The following is a 22144-nucleotide window of genomic DNA, read 5'->3' as shown; positions in this document are numbered from 1 at the left end:
GCGCCATCCTTTCCTCTTCCTCTCTGTTCTGTCGTCTTCTACGTCCCTTCACCATGTAAACTGGTATTTATTTAGAATGATCTGATTGATTTTGAGTGCAGTAATGTATCTTATTGTGTGGATGGTTATACAAATCAAATCACATTTTATTGGTCACAGACACAAATGCTTGTAAAGTGTCTAGTAGAGGGGGTAGGGTCTGTCCTGTGTGTGTGTGGGGGGGGTCTAGTAGGGTCTGTCTAGGAGGGGGAGGGTCTGTCTAGTAAGGGCTGTCTAGTAGGGTCTCTCTAGTAGAGGGGTCTGTCTAGGAGGGGGAGGGGACTGTCTAGGAGGGGTCTTCCTAGTAGAGTCTGTCTAGGGGGGTCTGTCTAGTAGGGTCTCTCTACTAGAGGGGTCTGTCTAGTAGGGTCTGTCCTGTGGGGTCTGTCTAGGAGGGGTAGGGTCTGTCTAGGAGGGTCTGTCCTGGGGGGGAGGGGGACGACGACGACACACCCCTAGATTGGCTATGTAAGAGCAATTTTAATGATTACATTCCTTGAATTCAAACCAATAAGACGTTACATGTTGACCTGCAATACCAACTACCCTGTTTTGTAGAATAGTCCTCAGACTTCTCCTCTACCCATAATGCAATGGGAACAACATAACCCAATTTAATTTTACTCCCTGATCATACAATACAGCTTTATTTGTCCATTGTGAAACAGACAAATGCAATATTTCATCCAACTTATATTTGGTGTTTGGTTTGTACATTACTGTACCCACATTTGCACAGGATTGAAAGAATTAGCGAAATCTCAATTGGCAGAACCAAGCCAACACATACTGTAGCTGCTAAAACACTAGGAAGACACTTGTTCTGAATGATTAATTCATATTTAAATCATGAAGGTTTTATGTATTGAGATTTGAAAGGTGACATCTTTATTACATTTTAAAATAGCTGTATAAAGTTATAATGCAATGTGAGAAAGTTCTGGAATTGTTACATCTTTGTATCTGCTGTGTAGTTCAATATATTTGAGGTGATTTTGCTTTGGGTTATTGACTAATAAATCAACTTGTTCCTTTAAATTTTCTGCTCATATATATATATATTGCATAAGAGTAGATTTTATTTTGTTAATGTTCAGAAAACCAACTTGATACAAGAATGTAAAATAAAACCTTAACAGATGAATGGTAAATAATGTGACATTATCAGTCTGTCATCTTTAAATAAAGATTGCATATTACTGCATTACAGAGAAATCTTCAAACTATAAACATCTCAACTTCAGATTCTGTACAGGAAGTTTCCCTCAGAAGAAAATTAACTATTTTCCATTCTGTAGCACAGGCCAGGGCTTTGTAGACCGCATTAGTTCCTCCAGTTCTTCCTCTGATAACACCGTTCCCATCTGTCTACCCAGTCCCCCTGTTCCTCCACCCCCGGGTAAGACCTGCTGCCTACCCTGTCCCTCTGTTCCTCCATCCCCAGGTAGGGCCCGTTGCCAACCCTGTCCCACCTCCAGGTATGGCCTGCTGTCTCAGCCTGGCCCACACGCTGGAGTCCTGTTTCGCTTTCCTCTCTGGGGTGGGGGTGAACTTGCTCCGGAGGACTCTGAGGAAGATGTCACGATGCAAGGAGAAGCCCTCGGCCAGATGGTCAACGGTCCATTCCTCTGGTAGCTCCTGCTTCAGATACCTGGGGTGCAGTCATTGAGTCATCGGTGTGGTCAGTCTTTTGAGGCAAAACATTCACAAAGTTGCAGATAACTTTATTTCTTACATTTCTAACAGACATTTCTTACTACCTAACAGACAATCAAACATGTCATACACATTACATTTCTTTCTGACTATTTAGTAACATTTCACCCTTGCCTCACCTGATCTACTACATGGTGTCCCAGCTCAGCCTCCTCTCTGGAGCTTTAGACTCAGTCAGCTGTTTCCTGACTATATGGTACTTTACCATCCTGTCTCCTCCTCCCTTCACTGAAAACAGGGAAGGTGACAGTAGGCATTAGGCCTAGAGTGTGTGGAGTGATGACTTAATATCATATTTATCATCTTAGATGCAGTGTGGACTGATCACTGACTGGGTGAAAGTGGCTAGTGTACCATGTAAGCTACCATTGTGACAGTGCTTTTAACCAACACATCAACATGTCATTCTGCTATAGTAACAGGTATCCTACATTAGGATAGGCACCCTTCAATAGCCTGGTGGTCCCAGATCTGTTTTTTCGTCACCAACTGTCTCACGGTGGTTGTCAGAATGATCGCTTAAACAGACGTGGGACCAGGCTATGCCTATGGTTCAGTTTTTAGGATAGCTGTTTCTCAACTGAGCCCCAGTCTGGACCTTGTCACCTACATCACCCATATCTTCTTCAAACCTCTCCTCCCGCCCACTGTCTTTGTGGGCCGAGGCCCTGTGTGTCTGCCTCTGTTTCATCCAGGCATCGCTGATTGCATGTAAACACTGTGGTTCAGTGACAGTGCGCCAAGCTTTGAGGCTATCAGGGAGACCTGAAGGCTCACCACTGGTTACCAGACACTACTTGAACAAAACTCTAAATCTGGCAGATTTTTTTCCCCCTGGTCAGATCTAGCTAAAAAGGTAACCCAAATGCAATGGAAAGTAACCTTAGCTAGTATACTGAGCCGAACGCCTTAGATATCTAGTGCATACTCCTTTCCGCTAACTTACATCCATTTAACATATCACAATGTGTTCAACAACCAGGTGTCTAGCTAACATGGATAGACAGAATTAACAATGTTATTGAACCAAATAAGATTCTCCTGCTAGACCAGATATAATTTGTTTAAAAATATCTGGCTATGCTTGCTTATCTCGTGGAAACAATGTGGCACTTCCGCAAACATTCTACAGCCTACATCTGCACACACTGCCATCTACTGGAGCGGGATATAAAAATACATTTAAAAAAAGTCTCTACTTGGTCGAAAATACCAGACCACAAACCATTATTTTCCTAAATGCATTGATATTGATGCATAAAAATAAACGAATGTATGCAGTGGTAACGCTTGTTAGTATGTAATCTCTAAAATAAATACCGGGTGACAGATCGGCCATTTTCGTCTATCTTCGTCTAAAAGATCACATGCGTCTCTTCGGCATCGCTGTTGTTTTTTCCATTTGCGCCATTTTGTTCGCTCACTTTGGTGATTGGGCTTTAGAACCCTGTACTGGAGCCAATCAGAAGGATACCGGACAGCGGAGACACGGTAAGAGAAGTCCGATTGAAGGCACGGATTGGTTTGTCATTGACCAACCAAATTACTAAACGCTACAAAATACAGGAATCGAATGTTTAAATGACGAACTCTTAATGATTTCAGTGTGATGTTAATATAAACGAATTGCTTGCTAGTCAACTGGCGTGACCGAGATAAGAGTTGCACGATAAATGCAACGTTGCGTTTGAATGAAGCCAATAATTAATGGTGTCGTTTTTTTGTAAGCAAGCCAGTGTTATTATACCCGAACATACATGCATTTCCAACATGCCTCCGCTCAGTATGTGAGACTTTCTACAGACTACCGTAGTTGTTTTACTTGCTAGCTAGTAAACTATCCAGTTAGCTAACTAAGATCATATTTTCGGCCTTTTCTCAAGCTAACTAACGTTAGCGGTGTACAGTACCTAGCGACACGTTTTGCTAGCAACATTATCAAACAAAGACTGAAGGTTTGGTAGACTACAGCAATTGTTAGCTAGCTAGAACAAAGACAAGACAAAACTCGGCGCAACAATATGCCCTTCGACAAATGTAGCTTTCTTTTGTATTGATTTGCTGCATGCAGGCCATTCTGCATCCTATGGTCGGCAGATGGCGATGCTGAGTCGTTTCATTTTGCTGTCTAAACGCATTGTATGCAGCCGGCAATACATTCGTATCTAAAACATTCTCCATTCAGGCTGGATAAGCTTCGATTTCCTCCTTTTAATGTGGCAACATATGCATACTTTCCTTATGAAACACACTTTTCAACCACCTGTGGCTAAATGCTAATCCTGAATGTTTAGCCACTCTTGTTGCAGCAGTATTTTTTTTCTCACCCCTAACCAAATGCTGCTAAATGATTTAGTTTACATGTTGATGTACAGAGTAATTGAGTAGTGCCCCACTACAGACAATTGTAGTGTTTAATGCAAGAAGGACAGTCTCTCCTCAGATTGCATTGGTTTTGGGAAATTGCAAAAATATGACCTTTTCATTCAAGACCGTTTCAGTTGTTTTCTTGCTAGTTAGTAAACTATCCAGTTGGCTAAGTAAGATCATATTTTGGCCTTTTTTCAAGCTAACTAACGTTAGCGACGTACAGTACCTAGGGAAACGTTTTGCTCACAACAGTAGCAAACAAAGACTGAAGGTTTCAGTTCATAATAAAACATGTTTAGTTACTTTTTCCTCAACTTCTTTCTCTAATTTATTTCTCCAAAGGTTTAGGAGACGGGGGTTAAAGTTAAAAGAGACAGGATTCACACTAACCGCATGGAGTTCCTGGATTATTTCCAGTAACATCAAACTGTTTTTAGAGACTGACGACAGACAGGGTCTGGTAGTGCCTCAGTTCTCCCTGTCAGAATAAGCAACCGGAGGACTTGGAAAGCATATCGACTCCTGTAGAAATGGCACTTTGGTCCAGCCATACTCTGGACCTGGTTATTACCAAGGGGCTTTCTACTGGGCCCAGCCATAACTACAGCCATACTCTGGACCTGGTTATTACCAAGGGGCTTTCTACTGGGCCCAGCCATAACTACAGTCATACTCTGGACCTAGTTATTACCAAGGGTCTTTCTACTGGGCCCAGCCATAACCACAGCCATACTCTGGACCTGGTTATTACCAAGGGGCTTTCTACTGGGCCCAGCCATAACTACAGTCATACTCTGGACCTGGTTATTACCAAGGGGTTTTCTACTGGGCCTGGTTATTACCAAGGGTCTTTCTACTGGGCCCAGCCATAACTACAGCCATACTCTGGACCTGGTTATTACCAAGGGGCTTTCTACTGGGCCCAGCCATAACTACAGCCATACTCTGGACCTGGTTATTACCAAGGGGCTTTCTACTGGGCCCAGCCATAACTACAGTCATACTCTGGACCTGGTTATTACCAAGGGGCTTTCTACTGGGCCCAGCCATAACTACAGCCATACTCTGGACCTGGTTATTACCAAGGGGCTTTCTACTGGGCCCAGCCATAACTACAGCCATACTCTGGACCTGGTTATTACCAAGGGGCTTTCTACTGGGCCCAGCCATAACTACAGTCATACTCTGGACCTGGTTATTACCAAGGGGCTTTCTACTGGGCCCAGCCATAACTACAGTCATACTCTGGACCTGGTTATTACCAAGGGATTTTCTACTGGGCCTGGTTATTACCAAGGGTCTTTCTATTGACATATCCTCTATTGTTGATGTTGCTTTATCTGATCAACACTGTATTTGTTACTACAGTTCACATAATTGTCCATTTAATTTTTTGGGGCCAATTTATTCATTACTACATGTAGCTAACATTTATATAGTTCATCCAGAGATTTTGTTTAACCTTTGCCTCCGTTCGGCAGTCTCGTCCAGATTATCATGGCATTTTTAGTTCTTTTTGACAGCCACTTTAGCATCTAATTTTTGGGGGGTAAATAGAGGCAAATATATTGATAAAAGTCACGTTGTGCTAGACGGATTTACACGGTTATCAAACGTCACGCAAAGCCTACACGAAACACAGCCCTTATTTTAACTGTTTTTAAAGTCTTCTATGGGGGAAAATGAATGGGGGGGGGGGCGATTGCAACCATTTCCCTGTTTGACCACTAGGTTTTTATGGGTATTATGACTCATACTGTGGTAGTCTATACACAACATCCGGGACTAACCCAAGATAGACCAGAGCCTGTAGTTTCCAATGGGAGCAAATGAAACATAGTGGGCAGAGCCAAGCAAGGAGGTGGGCAGAGCCAAGCACGAGCTAGCGAGATCCTTTTGGCACTTTCTAGCATTTTATGTGCACATTTCCATCAGAGAACGCCTACTCTGTGAAGTGCACGTGTGCAATAACTCAATTCACCCTTGCACTCCTTTTAAACAATCCTTTTTTTTCTTTTTTTTAAACTTTTGTAAAGTCTACAAAATGTAGTCCACTTTTTGAAAACTGCATTGACATCAAAATATTTAATTGAGGAGAACATTTGCTAAATGTCGACCCAAGTCCATCTCGCTCCATCTTCTCCCACTGCTGGCCACTGGGCTTCCCCTCATCCCCATATTTGGTAGTGAGTGGAAACTGCAACCGGATTTTCCGGTGAAATATCTGGCTCATTGTTCTATTGCTAGCATGCTGGTGGAAAATGGTGTTTCATTGCCACTAACGTTAGCAATTACATGCTACCTGTTCCTATAGACTTCCAGTCATTGAGCCAACAACTATCAATTTAAAAGCGCGTCTTGGCAGAAACATAAATTACTACATAAAAATTGCAGCAGTGGCAACAATGAGGCCTCCGCTGCTAAATTAATATTGGGAAAATACTGTCATAGGCTATTATTGCTTTTGTGACCCTAACCTTGGTATTGACATCCCAACCGGCTTCACATTTTATTGACAAAACTCTGTACTTAACAGGAAGTGACAATAACAGGAAGTGACTAGCTGACCATGGAGTACACCACCGCCACCACCTCGACTGGGGAGCAGATAGTCGTGCAGACATCCAATGGACAGATACAACAACAGGTGGGTAACTATCTACTATGAGCTGCTGCTGGTTTGAATTAATTCATGTTCAAACCTCTAAATCAGTTGGTCCTTAAAATCATATCTAGATTTTTTTTTTAAATTTTATGGGTGATTTAACAATATATATCTTGACCTCTAAGTCAAATTTGTTGTACAATTTAAAAGGTCAAATACATTGAATTTCAAACAGTCCGCAATAATCGAATGAATTCGGAGCTGATGAAATTTATACCTAGGCTAAATATAAGCCTTCCACAACCATAACATCCACTAATAATGTAACAGTTTAACCTGATTTTTTTTGGCAATAATGACTGATCTGGCTTTCAAGTCGGTCTCTGAAAACGCCCTTTTTGTTCCAAATTTAACCTGAACCATGCATAATGCATATTCACTAATAATGACCAACTTTGTGTAGCAGGCAATATAGAAAATTAACACAGGTCTCATAAACAATCTCTCAAGCATAAGCTCATCTGCTAGCGAGTAGCCAGCTAATCTTTATTCCGACTTGGACCTATTTGCTCGCTAACAAGGTAAAACAGTTGAATTCTTATGAATTCTTATGAACGCTTATGAACGCTTATGAACTCTTATGTCCGTATCCCAACTGTTTGAACAGCATGCAAGCATTTTTGAAGAGTTAAGACATAACATTTCAAACTCTATTTTTATTTAACTTCTCCCCTGTTTCCAGTAAAATAATTATGTTGGACCAAACCTCAAATTCAAATAGTGAGTTTAACCTGCTCGTCAGAAAGCAAGAAGTGATCTCTCATCTTTGTTGTGAGTGCAGGGGGCGGGGCCTGATGTCAGGGGGAGGGGCTTGGTGTGTTTGTGTGTATAAATAGGAAGATGCACAATCACAGCACAGGAGACTAGACAAAAAAAAGACAAGAACAAGTGGACACAAACACTCATAAAAAGGAAAATAAACAAAACTAGATTGTTGCAATACAGGCATTTTGACTGAGAAACAGAGTAGAACACTATGTGCAGTTCATGTTTACCTCAGCCCTAGTTCAAACACCGGCTCCATCGCCTCAACCAACTAAAAAATATGTCCCTTTCTCTTTGGAAAAGAGGAAAAGCGGGGATAGCGTGTCGTCTGAAACCACGAACAGCGCCTTGTCAGACTTTTGACGATCGATAGTTTGGCAGCCTCTGGTGAGGATGAAGCACGCCTCTGTTTCATGCAGTGCGCCAGAGCAGTTTTTCCACTGTCAGGAGAAATGAATATTTTAATTGCATGCAAATAAAAAAAGGTTGCTTCGCTACAACAACCACAACGGAAGCACAATCATGGCCTCGGATTCGCAAGGCGGACGCGTTAGAACAGACCCAGTATCTGCTTCTGTGGTGGCAGAAATGCTAAAAGCCTCATGGGTAGTGTAGTTTTTGAAACCAGCAACTGAGAGAGGTTAAAACATTAATAATTGATGGGCTCTACGTAAAATCTACTCCAGGAAGTGACGTTGCAGGCTAGCTCTACTCCAGGAAGTGACGTTGCAGGGTAGCTCTACTCCAGGAAGTGACGTTGCAGGGTAGCTCTACTCCAGGAAGTGACGTTGCAGGGTAGCTCTGTGCTGCCCGCTCTCATTGAGTTACTCAAGTTGAAGACTGACCAGGGTACTGCAGGCTGCCATTAGCAACTAAATTATCCTTCAAACTTCTTCTGTGTGCGATATATATATTGTACAATTACATTTTTTAATAAAATAATTGGTTCAAGTACACTATATATACGAAGGTATGTGGACACCCCTTCAAATTATTGTATTCGGCTATTTCAGCAACACCCATTCCTGAAAGGTGTATAAAATCGAGCACACAGCCATGCAATCTCCATAGACACACATTGGCAGTAGAATGGCCTTACTGAAGAGCTCACTAACTTTCAACGTGGCACCATCATAGGATGCCACCTTTCCAACAAGTCAGTTCATCAGGTTTCTGCCCTGTTAGAGTGGCCCCGGTCAACTGTAAGTGCTGTTATTGTGAATTGGAAATGTCTAGGAGCAACAACGGCTCAGCTGCAAAGTGGTAGGCCACATAAGCTCACAGAATGGGATCGCCAGAGTGCTGAAGCGCATAACGCGTAAAAATAATTTGTCCTCGGTTGCAACACTCACTACCGAGTTTCAAACTGCCTCTAGAAGCAACGTCAGCACAAGAACTGTTTGTCGGGAGCTTCATGAAGTGGGTTTCCGTGGCCGAGCAGCCGCACACCAGCCTAAGATCCCCAGGCGCAGTGCCAAGCGTCAGCTGGAGTGGTGTAAAGCTCGCCACCATTGGACTCTGGAGCAGTGGAAACACATTCTCTGGAATGATGAATTACGCTTCACCATGGGTTTGGCGAATGCCAGGTGAAGGTTACCTGCCCGAATGCATAGTGCCAACTGTAAAGTTTGGTGGAGGAGGAATAATGGTCTGGGGCTGTTTTTCATGGTTCGGGCCCCTTAGTTCCAGTAAAGGAAAATTTAATCGCTACATTATACAATGACATTCTAGACAATTCTGTGCTTACAACTTTGTGGCAACAGTTTGTGGAAGTCCATTTCCTGTTTCAGCATGACAATGCCCCTGTGCACAAAGCAAAGTCCATACAGAAATGGTTTGTCGAGATCGGTGTGGAACAACTTGACTGGCCTGCACAGAGCCCTGACCTCGACTCCATCGAACACCTTTAGGATGAATTGGAACACCGACTGCAAGCCGGGCTGAATCACTCAACAATCGCACAACACCTAACTCATGCTCTTGTGGCTGAATGGAAGCAAGTCCCTGCAGCAATGTTCCAACATCTAGTGGAAAGCCTTCCCAGAAGAGTGGAGGCTGTTATAGCAGCAAAGGGGCAGCAGGGTAGCCTAGTGGTTAGAGAGTTGGACTAGTAACCGAAAGGTTGCAAGTTCAAATCCCCGAGCTGACAAGGTACAAATATGTCGTTCTGCCCCTGAACAAATCAAATTTATTTATTTATATAGCCCTTCGTACATCAGCTGATATCTCAAAGTGCTGTACAGAAACCCAGCCTAAAACCCCAAACAGCAAACAATGCAGGTGTAAAAGCACGGCAGTTAACCCACTGTTCCCAGGCCATCATTGAAAATAAGAAATTGTTCTTAACTGACTTGCCTATTTAAATAAAGGTTAAAAAAAATGCCCATGATTTTGGAATGAGATGTTCGAAGAGCAGGTGTCCACATACTTTTGGTCATGTAGTGTACACACCTCGAGTGTAATAGAAGCAATTATTGGTACTGTGAATGAAAAAAAAACGTATTCTAAGATTGACTGCCATTTCCTGGTTGCTGAAATTCTAGTAGTTTGCCTAATTTCAGGTTATGTGACACAACAAGCATGTATAGTGTAGAGATTCATTGTACCATCTAAACTGCTGGGAAATATATTTTCAATAACTAAAAATATTGTATCTTTAGCTGTTTGAACCTGGTGTACAAAACCCGAAAGTAAAAGATGCAAAAAACGTAACTTTTAAGAATGGGAAGCATAGAAATAGCACACACAGAACTGATCTACCACCTCATGACTTGCTTTCAATAAGAGTGACAGATCTATAACACACATTTCTATGTGAATTTGGTGGGATCACCCAAAAATGTTATGCTAGATGTTATGCTAGATGCTAGATGTTATACTAGATGTTATGCTAGATGCTAGATGTTATGCTAGATGCTAGATGTTATGCTAGATGCTAGATGTATAATGCTAGATGCTAGTTTTCTAAGGCTCTTTTTCATCTGTTTGACCAGAAATCAAAGCCTTTGCTTAGTCCTCATTTTTAGGATGGAAAGGGGTTAAAAAGAAATGAATATATGCCTTAATAAAAAACAAATATATATATTAGCTTTCATTTGACTCGCAATTTGGTGAGTTTCACTTGTTATTGCGCATGTGACATTTTACCTCTCTGGGATGAGGTGTCTCTTGTTACACCTCTCTGGGATGAGGTGTCTCTTGTTACACCTCTCTGGGACGAGGTGTCTCTTGTTACACCTCTCTGGGATGAGGTGTCTCTTGTTACACCTCTCTGGGACGAGGTGTCTCTTGTTACACCTCTCTGGGACGAGGTGTCTCTTGTTACACCTCTCTGGGATGAGGTGTCTCTTGTTACACCCCTCTGGGACGAGGCGTCTCTTGTTACACCTCTCTGGGATGAGGCGTCTCTTGTTACACCTCTCTGGGATGAGGTGTCTCTTGTTACACCTCTCTGGGATGAGGTGTCTCTTGTTACACCTCTCTGGGACGAAGCGTCTCTTGTTATGCAGAATCACTGATATCAACATCGCCTTGCTTCCCCAAATACATCTACTCGGTGATGTGATCAAGATGAGCGATTCTGCTCCTCGCCTTGCTCAAAGTGATCCAACGGTATGCTTTGTATGCTGCCTTGTCTGCAGACTCAGGGCACAGTGACGGCAGTGCAGCTGCAGACCGAGGCGGCCGTAATGACGGCCTCTGGCCAGCAGGTGCAGACACTCCAGGTAGTGGTGTGACCGCCGGCCTGACTGTCACTCAGTGTCACAGTGTACTTGCATGACCCTCGTCCACCCACCCATCTCAGTGCCCTGACCACCGCTAGCATGCTAACTAGGCTATCGCTGTTCTGAACTGCGTTGTAACTCCTTTTTTAATGGAGGTATCAACATTTTGGAAACAATCATTCGGGGCCATCTTGTTGTTCATCGTATTTGACTCTGTTTTCCGCGTAGTGTCAACTCAAAGAGCTGGCTCCATTGTGTGTGTGTGTGTATTTATCATTCTATTTCCTGTAAGCAGTAAATGCTTTGTCAGAAATGTCCATTAATAAGCCTGAATAGCATGCATGTCATTCTATGGAACTCTCGCTAAGCCATGAAACGGTTACTTTATATGAAGCCATACATTGAATCATTTTTATTGACAAATTTCAAAACAAATAAAGCAATGAACTTAACCCCTCCCTCCCCTCCCCACACAGGTCCAGGGTCAGCCCCTGATGGTGCAGGTGAGCGGAGGGCAGTTGATCACGTCGTCAGGGCAACCCATCATGGTGCAGGCTATGGGTGGGGGACAGGGACAGACCATCATGCAGGTGCCTGTGTCTGGAGGACAGGGACTACAACAGGTGAGGAATGGGATGAAGAAGAAGAAGAAAACATATAGAAATATATTTACTAGAACCCATTCAATGAGGATGCAGTCAAATTGCAGTGGTCTTAGTGACTTTTCCCATTCTAGTAATCATATTTCTTTGAGCCAGATTCAGGAGTTGGAAATGATATTATGAACACAAAGCTATCATCTGATCATGTTTCACTCTCAGATCCAGCTGCAGGGTGGACAGCAGATCCAGCTGCAGAACGGCCAGACGATCCATCTAGGGGGACAGCAGATCCAGCTGCAGGGCGGACAGATGTTACAGCTCGGGGGACAGCAGGGTCAAACCCAACAGATCATCATCCAACAGCCACAACAAGCCATCACAGCCGGACAGAACCAGGTATATACACACACACAGGCGCATGTACACATATACACACACACACACATGCTCCCACACACACACAGGCGCATGTACACACTCTCCCACAAACACACACACAGGCACATACACACACACACACACACATGCACACACACACACACACACTCCTGTAGGGTCAGGAGTGGCCCCGTACTGTGAGTTCCTGTATGTAGGGTCAGGAGTGACCCCGTACTGTGAGTTCCTGTATGTAGGGTCAGGAGTGACTCCGTACTGTGAGTTCCTGTATGTAGGGTCAGGAGTGGCCCCGTACTGTGTGTTCCTGTATGTAGGGTCAGGAGTGGCCCCGTACTGTGAGTTCCCGTATGTAGGGTCAGGAGTGACCCCGTACTGTGAGTTCCCGTATGTAGGGTCAGGAGTGACCCCGTACTGTGAGTTCCTGTATGTAGGGTCAGGAGTGGCCCCGTACTGTGAGTTCCTGTATGTAGGGTCAGGAGGGTCCCGTACTGTGAGTTCCTGTATGTAGGGTCAGGAGTGGCCCCGTACTGTGAGTTCCTGTATGTAGGGTCAGGAGTGGCCCCGTACTGTGAGTTCCTGTATGTAGGGTCAGAAGTGGCCCCGTACTGTGAGTTCCTGTATGTAGGGTCAGGAGTGGTCCCCGTACAGTGAGTTCCTGTATGTAGGGTCAGGAGTGGTCCCCGTACAGTGAGTTCCTGTATGTAGGGTCAGGAGTGGCCCCGTACTGTGAGTTCCTGTATGTAGGGTCAGGAGTGGCCCCGTACTGTGAGTTCCTGTATGTAGGGTCAGGAGTGGCCCCGTACTGTGAGTTCCTGTATGTAGGGTCAGGAGTGGCCCCGTACTGTGAGTTCCTGTATGTAGGGTCAGGAGTGACCCCGTACTGTGAGTTCCTGTATGTAGGGTCAGGAGTGGCCCCGTACTGTGAGTTCCTGTATGTAGGGTCAGGAGTGGCCCCGTACTGTGAGTTCCTGTATGTAGGGTCAGGAGGGCCCCGTACTGTGAGTTCCTGTATGTAGGGTCAGGAGTGGCTCTTTCTGTAATTCCTTTCCAATTGAGGCGTTATTTATCGGGATTCTTCTGGATTTTTGGCAACGAAGCCCACTATCTACTTCCCCAGAAGGAAGTTTGAGGTCGTTTTGTGAGCCAATGCTGACTAGCGTTACCCATAGACTTACAGTCATTATGCTAGTTGGCAACTGCGCTAGTTAGCAACTCCCTTCAAACTGCACATGTAACAGTATAACTTTAGACCGTCCCCTCGCCCATACCCGGGCGCGAACCAGGGACCCTCTGCACACATCAACAACAGTCACCCACGAAGCATCGTTACCCATCGCTCCACGAAAGCCGCGGCCCTTGCAGAGCAAAGGGGAACCACTACTTCAAGGTCTCAGAGCAAGTGACGTCACCGATTGAAACGCTTTTTAGCGCGCCCCACCGCTAACTAGCTAGCGGTTTCACATCCGTTACCCACACAGATGTAAAAAATTGGGGGGAGAAGGTCCTGTTCTTGTACATCATGTTGTCTCACGCTACAGAAACAGGAGACGGATTCCTACTCCTATGAGCCGTTCCAGTTCGCACAAGCCAAGGCTCGTGCTACGTACTTTACCAGTAGTCATATATGACCCAGTCCTGTGTGTTCCGGTGTGTTCCTACAGGGCCAGCAGATCCAGTTGCAGCAGGGCCAGCAGCTGGCGCAGACGGCTGACGGACAGACCATCGTCTACCAGCCGGTCAACGCAGACGGCACCGTCCTGCAACAGGGTTTGTTTACATTACACACACACACCCTTTATTTACTTTATTTGCCCCTGTGATAACATCTGCAAATCTATGTTCGCGACCAATACATTTGCACGGATACGAACGTGTGCAACACACACACACACACACACACACACACTTCCAGTAATATACGTTCTGTACATTCTCAAAAGATGTTAGTTAAATGCCGTCAGATACTGTACCTTCTGGTGCCGTGAGTGAAATGTCAATCTGATGACTATAGTAATGGTGATGGTGGTGGTGATAAGGAGGCTTTTTCTCCCCAGGAATGATCACCATCCCAGCAGGCAGTCTGACGGGGGCCCAGATGGTACAGACAGGGGGCGCCAACACCACCACTACCAACAGTGGACAGCAGGGCACCGTGACCGTCACCCTGCCAGTCTCGGGCAACATGATGAACACCGGTGGCATGGTCATGGTAAGGCCCCCCGCACCAGCAGATACACCCAGACATCCTGTTACCTAGATCACTGAGGGGGTTGGATCACCGGGTCTGTTATCTCCTGGTCGTTGCAGAGTCTGTAGTGTGTCGTTGCAGAGGCTGTAGTGTGTCATTGCAGAGGCTGTAGTGTGTCGTTGCAGAGGCTGTAGTGTGTCGTTGCAGAGGCTGTATGTAGTGTGTCGTTGCAGAGGCTGTATGTAGTGTGTCGTTGCAGAGGCTGTATGTAGTGTGTCGTTGCAGAGGCTGTATGTAGTGTGTCGTTGCAGAGGCTGTATGTAGTGTGTCGTTGCAGAGGCTGTATGTAGTGTGTCGTTGCAGAGGCTGTATGTAGTGTGTCGTTGCAGAGGCTGTATGTAGTGTGTCGTTGCAGAGGCTGTATGTAGTGTGTCGTTGCAGAGGCTGTAGTGTGTCATTTCCTGGTTATTAGAGAGTCTGTAGTGTGTCATTTCCTGGTTATTAGAGAGTCTGTAGTGTGTCATTTCCTGGTTATTAGAGAGTCTGTAGTGTGTCATTTCCTGGTTATTAGAGAGTCTGTAGTGTGTCATTTCCTGGTTATTAGAGAGTCTGTAGTGTGTCATTTCCTGGTTATTAGAGAGTCTGTAGTGTGTCATTTCCTGGTTATTAGAGAGTCTGTAGTGTGTCATTTCCTGGTTATTAGAGAGTCTGTAGTGTGTCATTTCCTGGTTATTAGAGAGTCTGTAGTGTGTCATTTCCTGGTTATTAGAGAGTCTGTAGTGTGTCATTTCCTGGTTATTAGAGAGTCTGTAGTGTGTCATTTCCTGGTTATTAGAGCCCAAACTGAATTCGCACACACATAATTCTTACCGGGACTCAGTAAGGTATTGGGCAGTGAATTAGATATTACACAATCTCTATGGTATGGGGGTGTTTTATTGGAAAGAATTGTCTCTTGTCAGGCACATGCCATGTGTGTGTTTGTCCCTCCCTGCTAGATGATGCCTAGTGGAGGTGCGGTGCCTGCTATGCAGCGTATCCCTCTACCCGGGGCTGAGATGTTAGAGGAGGAACCTCTGTACGTCAACGCTAAACAGTACCATCGCATCCTGAAGAGAAGACAGGCCCGCGCCAAGCTGGAGGCTGAGGGCAAGATCCCTAAAGAGAGGAGGGTGAGTAGCCTGGGTTAGTGTTAGTGTGTGACGACAGGCCCGCGCCAAGCTGGAGGCTGAGGGCAAGATCCCTAAAGAGAGGAGGGTGAGTAGCCTGGGTTAGGGTAGGGCTTCAAATCTAATGTTATTTGTCACATGCGTCGTACCCCACTATATGCAGAGGATTTCTCTTTCTACATTGTAGAATAATAGTGAAGATATCAATACTATGAAATAACACATATGGAATCAAGTAGTAACCAAAAAAGTGCTAAACAAATCAAAACATATTTGAGATTCTTCAAAGATTCTTTCAAAGAACCCTTTGCCTTGATGAAGGCTTTGCACAATCTGAATAAATTTGACATGCCGCCCTAGGTCCTCTCCAAATACTATCCCAGCACTATCGAGAGTGTTGCATCATGGCCCGGTAAGGGAATTGCTCCATCCACTACCGCAAGGCCATCCAGAGGGTGGTAAAGACGGCCCAATACATCACTGGGACCGTGCTTCCACCCATCCAGGACATCTACTCAAAACGGTTCATAATAAATTAGTTAGATGTAAAATTGCGAGGCTAAGCTCTCCTTGGCAGAAACATCAAAGTTAATGACAGATTTATTGAGTGAGTTATTTTAGATAAATTCTGACTTTTGAGGAAGTGTATACTGGCTACAGCTTCTCAAAACAGTACTATTGCTTTTTCAAGCGAAGGTCTTTTACGGGAGTATGCGAGCACACTCGTTCAGTTCGGCTATCCGAGTTTGGCAAGGCACCAGCCAACTGAAGGATGATGAAGCCTTAAACACTCACCACTGAGGGTCCCCCGTGTTGCGGGTCAGCATGGCGGATGTGTTGTTACCTACCCTCACCACCTGGGGGCAGCCTGTCAGGAAGTCCAGGTTCCAGTTGCAGAGGGAGGTGCTCATTCCCAGGGTCCTGAGCTTAGTGATGAGCTTGGAGGGCACTATGTTGTTGAATGCTGAGCTGTGGTCAATGAACAGCTTTTCTCATGTAGATGTTTCTCTTGTCCAGGTGGGAGAGGGCAGTGTAAAGTGCAATAGAGATTGCATCATCTGTAGTCGGGCGGTATGCGAATTGGATTGGACTCAGGATTTCTGGGATGATGGTATTGATGTGAGCCCTGTCCAGCCTTTCAAAGCATTTCATAGCTAGAGTTGAGTGCTACGGGGCGATAGTCATTTAGACAGGTTACCTTGACGTTCTTGGGCACAGGGACTATGGAGGTCTGCTTGAAACATGTAGTTCTTACAGACTGGGTCAGGGAGAGGTTGAAAATGTCTGAAGACATTTGCCAGCTGATCAGGGCATGCTCTTAAGTATGCGTCCTGGTAATTTGTCTGGCTCCGCGGCATTTTGAATGTATTTTTTAACACGTTTTTATTTAGTTTTGCCTTGTGAATGTTAACCTGTTTTAAAGGTCTTACTCACATCGGCTATGGGGTGCGAGATCAGACAGTCGTCCAGAACAACTAGGGCTCTCATGCATAGTTCAGTGTTGCTTGCCTCGAAGCAAGAAGGAATTTAGCTGGTCTGGTAGGCTCGCGTCACTGGGCAGCTTGCGGCTGTGTTTCTCTTTGTTATCTGTGATAGTTGCGAGTGTCGGCTGATGTAGTAGAGTATGACAGCGCCAAGCTAGAGGCTGAGAGAAAAACCCCCCAAAGAGAGGAGGATGAGTCAGAATGGTCTCACACTTTTCTGAAGGGCTGTCACTATGGAGTATGGGAATTGATTATGTTCTTCTGATGCTGGACTGTGTTGTTAGTGACTAACATTTGTCTGTCTCTGTTTTGCAGAAATACCTGCACGAGTCCCGTCACCGTCACGCCATGCAGCGCAAGAGGGGAGACGGAGGACGCTTTTTCTCTCCCAAGGAGAGGGAGGAGATGGCCCTGGCCCTGGTAAGAGAGCTGGTGAAGGGGACCCACAACCAGACATTCAGGAGGGGATGAGTTAAGGTTCTACTGGCTGCTTCCTCACTATAACCGCCATTATACAATTTAAAGAATCCTTACTAGTGCCAGTCTTTTCAGGTTTTATAAAAATACACATAGATGATAATAATAATAATAATGACAATAATAATAATAGCTTTTAGAATGGGAAATGCTGTAATGTACAGTGCACCCTCATCAATCTACACGCAATACATTTTTGCAAATGAAAAATAAATCATAATAATGAAATATCACATTTATATAAGTATTCAGACCTTTTACTCAGTACTTTGTTAAAGCAGTGAATACAGCCCAAGTCTTCTTGGGTATGATACTACAAGCTTGGCACACCTGTATTTGTGGAGTTCCTCCCATTCCTCTCTGCAGATCCTCTCAAGCTCTGTCAGGTTGGATGGGAAGTGTTGCTGCACAGCTATTTTCAGGTCTCTCCAGAGATGTTCTATCGGGTTTAAGTCCAGGCTCTGACTGGGCCACTTAAGGACATTCAGAGACTTGTCCTGAAGCCACTCCTGCGTTGTCTTGGCTGTGTGCTTAGGGTCGTTGTCCCGTTAGAAGGTGAACCTTCGCCCCACTGTGAGGTCCTGAGCGCTCCGGAGCAGGTTTTCATCAATGATCTCTCTGTACTTTTCTCCGTTCATCTTTCTCTCAATCCTGACTCGTCTACCAGTTCCTGCCGCTGAAAAACCACCCCACAACATGATGCTGCCACCACCATGCTTCACCGTAGGGATGATGCCAGGTTTCCTCCAGACGTGAAGCTTGGCATTCAGGCCAAATAGTTCAATCTTGGCTTCATCAGACCAGAGAATCTTGTTTCTCATAGTCTGAGAGTCTTTAGGTGCCTATTGAAAAACTCCAAGCGGGCTGTCATGTGCCTTTACTGAGGAGTGGCTTTCGTCTGGCCACTTTACCATAAAGGCCTGATTGGTGTAGTGCTGCAGAGATGGTTGTCTTTCTGGAAGGTTCTCCCATCTCCACAGAGGAACTCTGGAGCTCTGTCAGAGTGACCATCTGGTTTTTGGTCACCTCCCTGACCAAGGCCCTTCTCCCCCGATTGCTCAGTTTGGCCCGGGTGGCCAGCTTTTGGAAGAGTCTGTGGTTCCAAACTTCTTCCAATTAAGAGCGATAGAGGCCACTGTGTTCTTAGGGACCTTCAATGCTGCAGATATTTTTTGGTACCCTTCCCCAGATCTGTGCCTCGACACAATCCTGTCTCGGAGCTCAACAGACAATTCCTCCGACTTCATGACCTTATAGGTGTGTGCCTTTCCAAATCATGTCCAATCAATTGAATTTACCACAGGTGGACTTGAGAAACAGCTCAAGGATGATCAATGGAAACAGGATGCACCTGAATTCAATTTTGAGTCTCATAGTAAAGTCTGAATACTTATGTAACTAAGGTATTTGTTTAGTTTGCTAAAATCTCTAAAAGCCTGTTTTCGCTTTGTCATTATGGGGTATTGTGTGTAGATTCATTGCTATTTAATCCATTTTAGAACAAGGCTGTAACGTAACAGAATGTGGGGGGAATCAAGGGGTCTGAATACTTTCCGAAGGCACTGTACATGATGTTATAGAATGTACATGATACATGTTTAGGTTGACTGGTACCTTCATCCTTCCTCTCTCTCGCCTTCTCTTCCTCAGCAACAGGCAGAGCTGGCCGCCCAGGCAGGAGAAGACGATGTAGCTCAGATGGTCCGAGTTTCTTAGCACCTACAACCCCCGACCACCCCTCCGTCAGTCAGTCGAGGCCCTCTGAGCCCCCCACCCACCCACCCCACCCAGCTAGCCAGCACCCAGCTACACCGCTCATCTCCTAAGAATAATAATAATTGGATTGGATTGATAGAGCACTTTTCCAGACACTCAAAGTTCTTTACAATGTAAGGAGGAAACTCATCCAAGAACTACAAATATGTAGCTCCTATCCGGAAGATGCCATGGCAGACATAAACCTGTATTCTCCCATCACCTCTACTCAACAATATGATATCCCTATGACTGGTGTCCTCCATGATGGGTCACTAGGAGTTAACTTTAACCCTTGACCTCCCAACGCCCTGGTCTTCCAGACCTGGCTCTGTGACTGGCTGCAGTGGCTGAGGTATTCAGTAAGATGTGAAAGTTAAGATTTACTGGGACTGCAGCGCTCTGTCCTGGAAACCAAGACGAACGATGAGATGTTTCACCTGCATAATACCACCGGTCAAAGACTTCATGTTTGCTGACAAAGTCATAACTGCTGGTAGTTAGTTGCAGAATACATTTTGTTTGGTCGTAAAGCAGCTCATTTTTTTTGTTGTTGGTGTGTTTCACAAATGCAAAAAGAATCTGTTTACAAATTCAGCTGTAAATGAGTCAAAATGATGGAACACTTATTGTTGCCCTGTATGTGTCTTTTGTTGAAACATGCAACACCATAGAAGCCCAGCCTTGGTCCATAAGGATTGTCAAATATTGTTTCCAAAATGGATATTAGTTAGAACGCTTTTTTTGTAAGCACTTCTCAGCAGGGTCCAATTTCAAAATGTTCTCATAGAGAAGTATAGAGGAACATTTTTAACTTCAGTTTACTTCCTGAATTGAAATGGAAGTGACCCCAAGTCTTGCATTTCAGATGTGATTTCAATATCCAGTCCCCAGTTATTGTCTGTACAGGGAATATGTATTTTATATCACTTTTTTTTTCTTCTTTGTAGCGAAATAGACACATTTATGTTGACACGACGTCTGAATGACCCGTGTACTTTGTCTGATTTACTTTAGGGTGTCTTGTTTTTTTTGAAGAGTATGTTTTATATTCTTCTGAAGCAGTCCTCCAAAACATTTTTTTTTTTTTTGTGGTTGACACCATTGTTTCAAAGAGCTCATCTGTTCATTAAATTCTATTACGTTGACTTGAAGTCACTTTTCTGGTTTTGTATGTTTTCATTGATCATATTTTATCTAGGGTGTGTGTGTGTGTGTGTGTGTGTGTGTTTTCCTCCTGTTTAGCTTCTAGAGTGAGGATGAATTTATCAATGTATCTTAACACCTTTTATCAGTAGATAACAGTCACAGAGAACTATACTTGTGAACCTTGACCGGTGGCCACCAATGATGCTCCTCTCCTCTGTCTCGCCCGGCAGGTGACAGGAGAGGCACGTAATTGGTGGCCAGTGGTTTTAACAGTAGATAAAACAACTGCAGAGAACTACTGTATCCTTGTGACCCTTGTACATGTACACAGTCTCATACGTTCCAGGTAGCTCCAACCCTGACAAACCTGTTAGCAAGAAGGATGTTCAGAACAGCACTAACATTCAGCTATTCAGCATTCAACCTACAGTGACCCTTGTACATGTACACAGTTTCATACGTTCCAGGTAGCTCCAACCCTGACAAACCTGTTAGCAGGAAGGATGTTCAGAACAGCACTAACATTCAGCTATTCAGCATTCAACCTACAGAACACAACATATGACTTATTGGGCTCCCGAGTGGCTCAGCGGTCTAAGGCAGCTGCATCTCAGTGCTTGAGGCATCACTACAGACCCTGGTTCGATTCCAGGCTGTATCACAACCGGACGTGATTTTGAGTCCCATAGGGCGGGGCACAATTGGCCCAGCGTCGTCCGAGTTAGGGTTTGGCCGGGGTAGGCCGTCATTTATAAATAAGATTTTGTTCTTATTTACTGACTTGCCTAGTTAAATAAAGGTGAAATAACTTGTTTTTGTCATTATTAAAATCCTTCTAAAGATTCAAAACAACAATTGAAGAACATCAAACCCTCTAGCTACTGACTCCACTGCTACAACTTCTCAAAATAATAATCGTCTTCTCAGAATCGTATTAGAGAAGAGGGAAGGAGGCGAGAAAATGGCATCTTCTGAACCTGCTCTCTCTGAAGACTATTTATCCTGTCCTGTGTGCTGTAACATCTTCAAGGATTTAGTTTTCCTACCATGTACCCACAGCATCTGTAAAGTCTGTCTGCGGAAAATTCTGGAAACAGAAGAAATCTCAGGAATTTCCAGTGTATCAGGAAATATTTTCAATGGACCTTCCTGTGACCTGGTCTTAAAGAAACCTGTGGTTAGGTCTTTGTAGGTTAGAAGTCTGAGAGCTTCAGCTGGGTCTGAGGGAGGGAGAGAGAGAGCTTCAGCTGGGTCTGAGGTATAGGAGGGGAGGTAGAGAGCTTCAGCTGGGTCTGAGGGAGGGAGGGAGGGAGGGAGGCAGAGCGCTTCAGCTGGGTCTGAGGTATAGGAGGGGAGGCAGAGAGCTTCAGCTGGGTCGGAGGGAGGGAGGCAGAGAGCTTCAGCTGGGCCTGAGGGGGGGAGGGAGGCAGAGAGCTTCAGCTGGGTCTGAGGGAGGGAGGGAGAGAGGCAGAGAGCTTCAGCTGGGTCGGAGGGAGGTAGGGGGGCAGAGAGCTTCAGCTGGGTCTGAGGTATAGGAGGGGAGGCAGAGAGCTTCAGCTGGGTCGGAGGGAGGGAGGCAGAGAGCTTCAGCTGGGTCTGAGGTACAGGCAGAGGGCTTCAGCTGGGTCTGAGGTATAGGAGGGG

The 22144-nt window shown here is 44.9% G+C and overlaps 1 protein-coding gene and 1 long non-coding RNA gene across 5 annotated transcripts; one reads left to right on the top strand and one right to left on the bottom strand.

Annotated features, from left to right (window-relative positions):
• Positions 1-904: 904 nt before the first annotated feature.
• On the bottom strand, positions 905-3163 carry LOC115132547 (uncharacterized). 3 transcript variants are annotated; one of them, XR_003864082.2, is made up of 3 exons: positions 3076-3163; positions 1875-1983; positions 905-1726 (listed from the first exon to the last, which is right to left on the bottom strand). It is a non-coding gene; the product is annotated as an uncharacterized LOC115132547 (long non-coding RNA). The 3 variants fall into 3 exon arrangements; XR_003864080.2 differs by lacking the exon at positions 1875-1983; XR_003864081.2 differs by lacking the exon at positions 3076-3163 and having other exon boundaries at positions 1875-3038.
• Positions 3158-20509, top strand: LOC115132536 (nuclear transcription factor Y subunit alpha-like). Of its 2 annotated transcripts, none has more exons than XM_029665281.2 (9): positions 3158-3246; positions 6662-6772; positions 11757-11903; positions 12102-12278; positions 13940-14045; positions 14333-14487; positions 15465-15638; positions 17435-17539; positions 19247-20509. In XM_029665281.2, exons 2-9 carry the CDS (start codon positions 6695-6697, stop codon positions 19310-19312), a joined length of 1008 nt encoding a protein of 335 aa, XP_029521141.1. In that variant the 5' UTR covers positions 3158-3246; positions 6662-6694; the 3' UTR covers positions 19313-20509. The 2 variants fall into 2 exon arrangements, with proteins under 2 accessions (XP_029521141.1, XP_029521140.1); XM_029665280.2 differs by having other exon boundaries at positions 14315-14487.
• Positions 20510-22144: the final 1635 nt, after the last annotated feature.

Source organism: Oncorhynchus nerka, linkage group LG7 (assembly GCF_034236695.1).
Source record: "Oncorhynchus nerka isolate Pitt River linkage group LG7, Oner_Uvic_2.0, whole genome shotgun sequence".
NCBI lineage: Eukaryota > Metazoa > Chordata > Actinopteri > Salmoniformes > Salmonidae > Oncorhynchus > Oncorhynchus nerka.
Note: the sequence above shows the minus strand (reverse complement) of the source record. Positions and strands in the feature narration are given on the sequence as shown.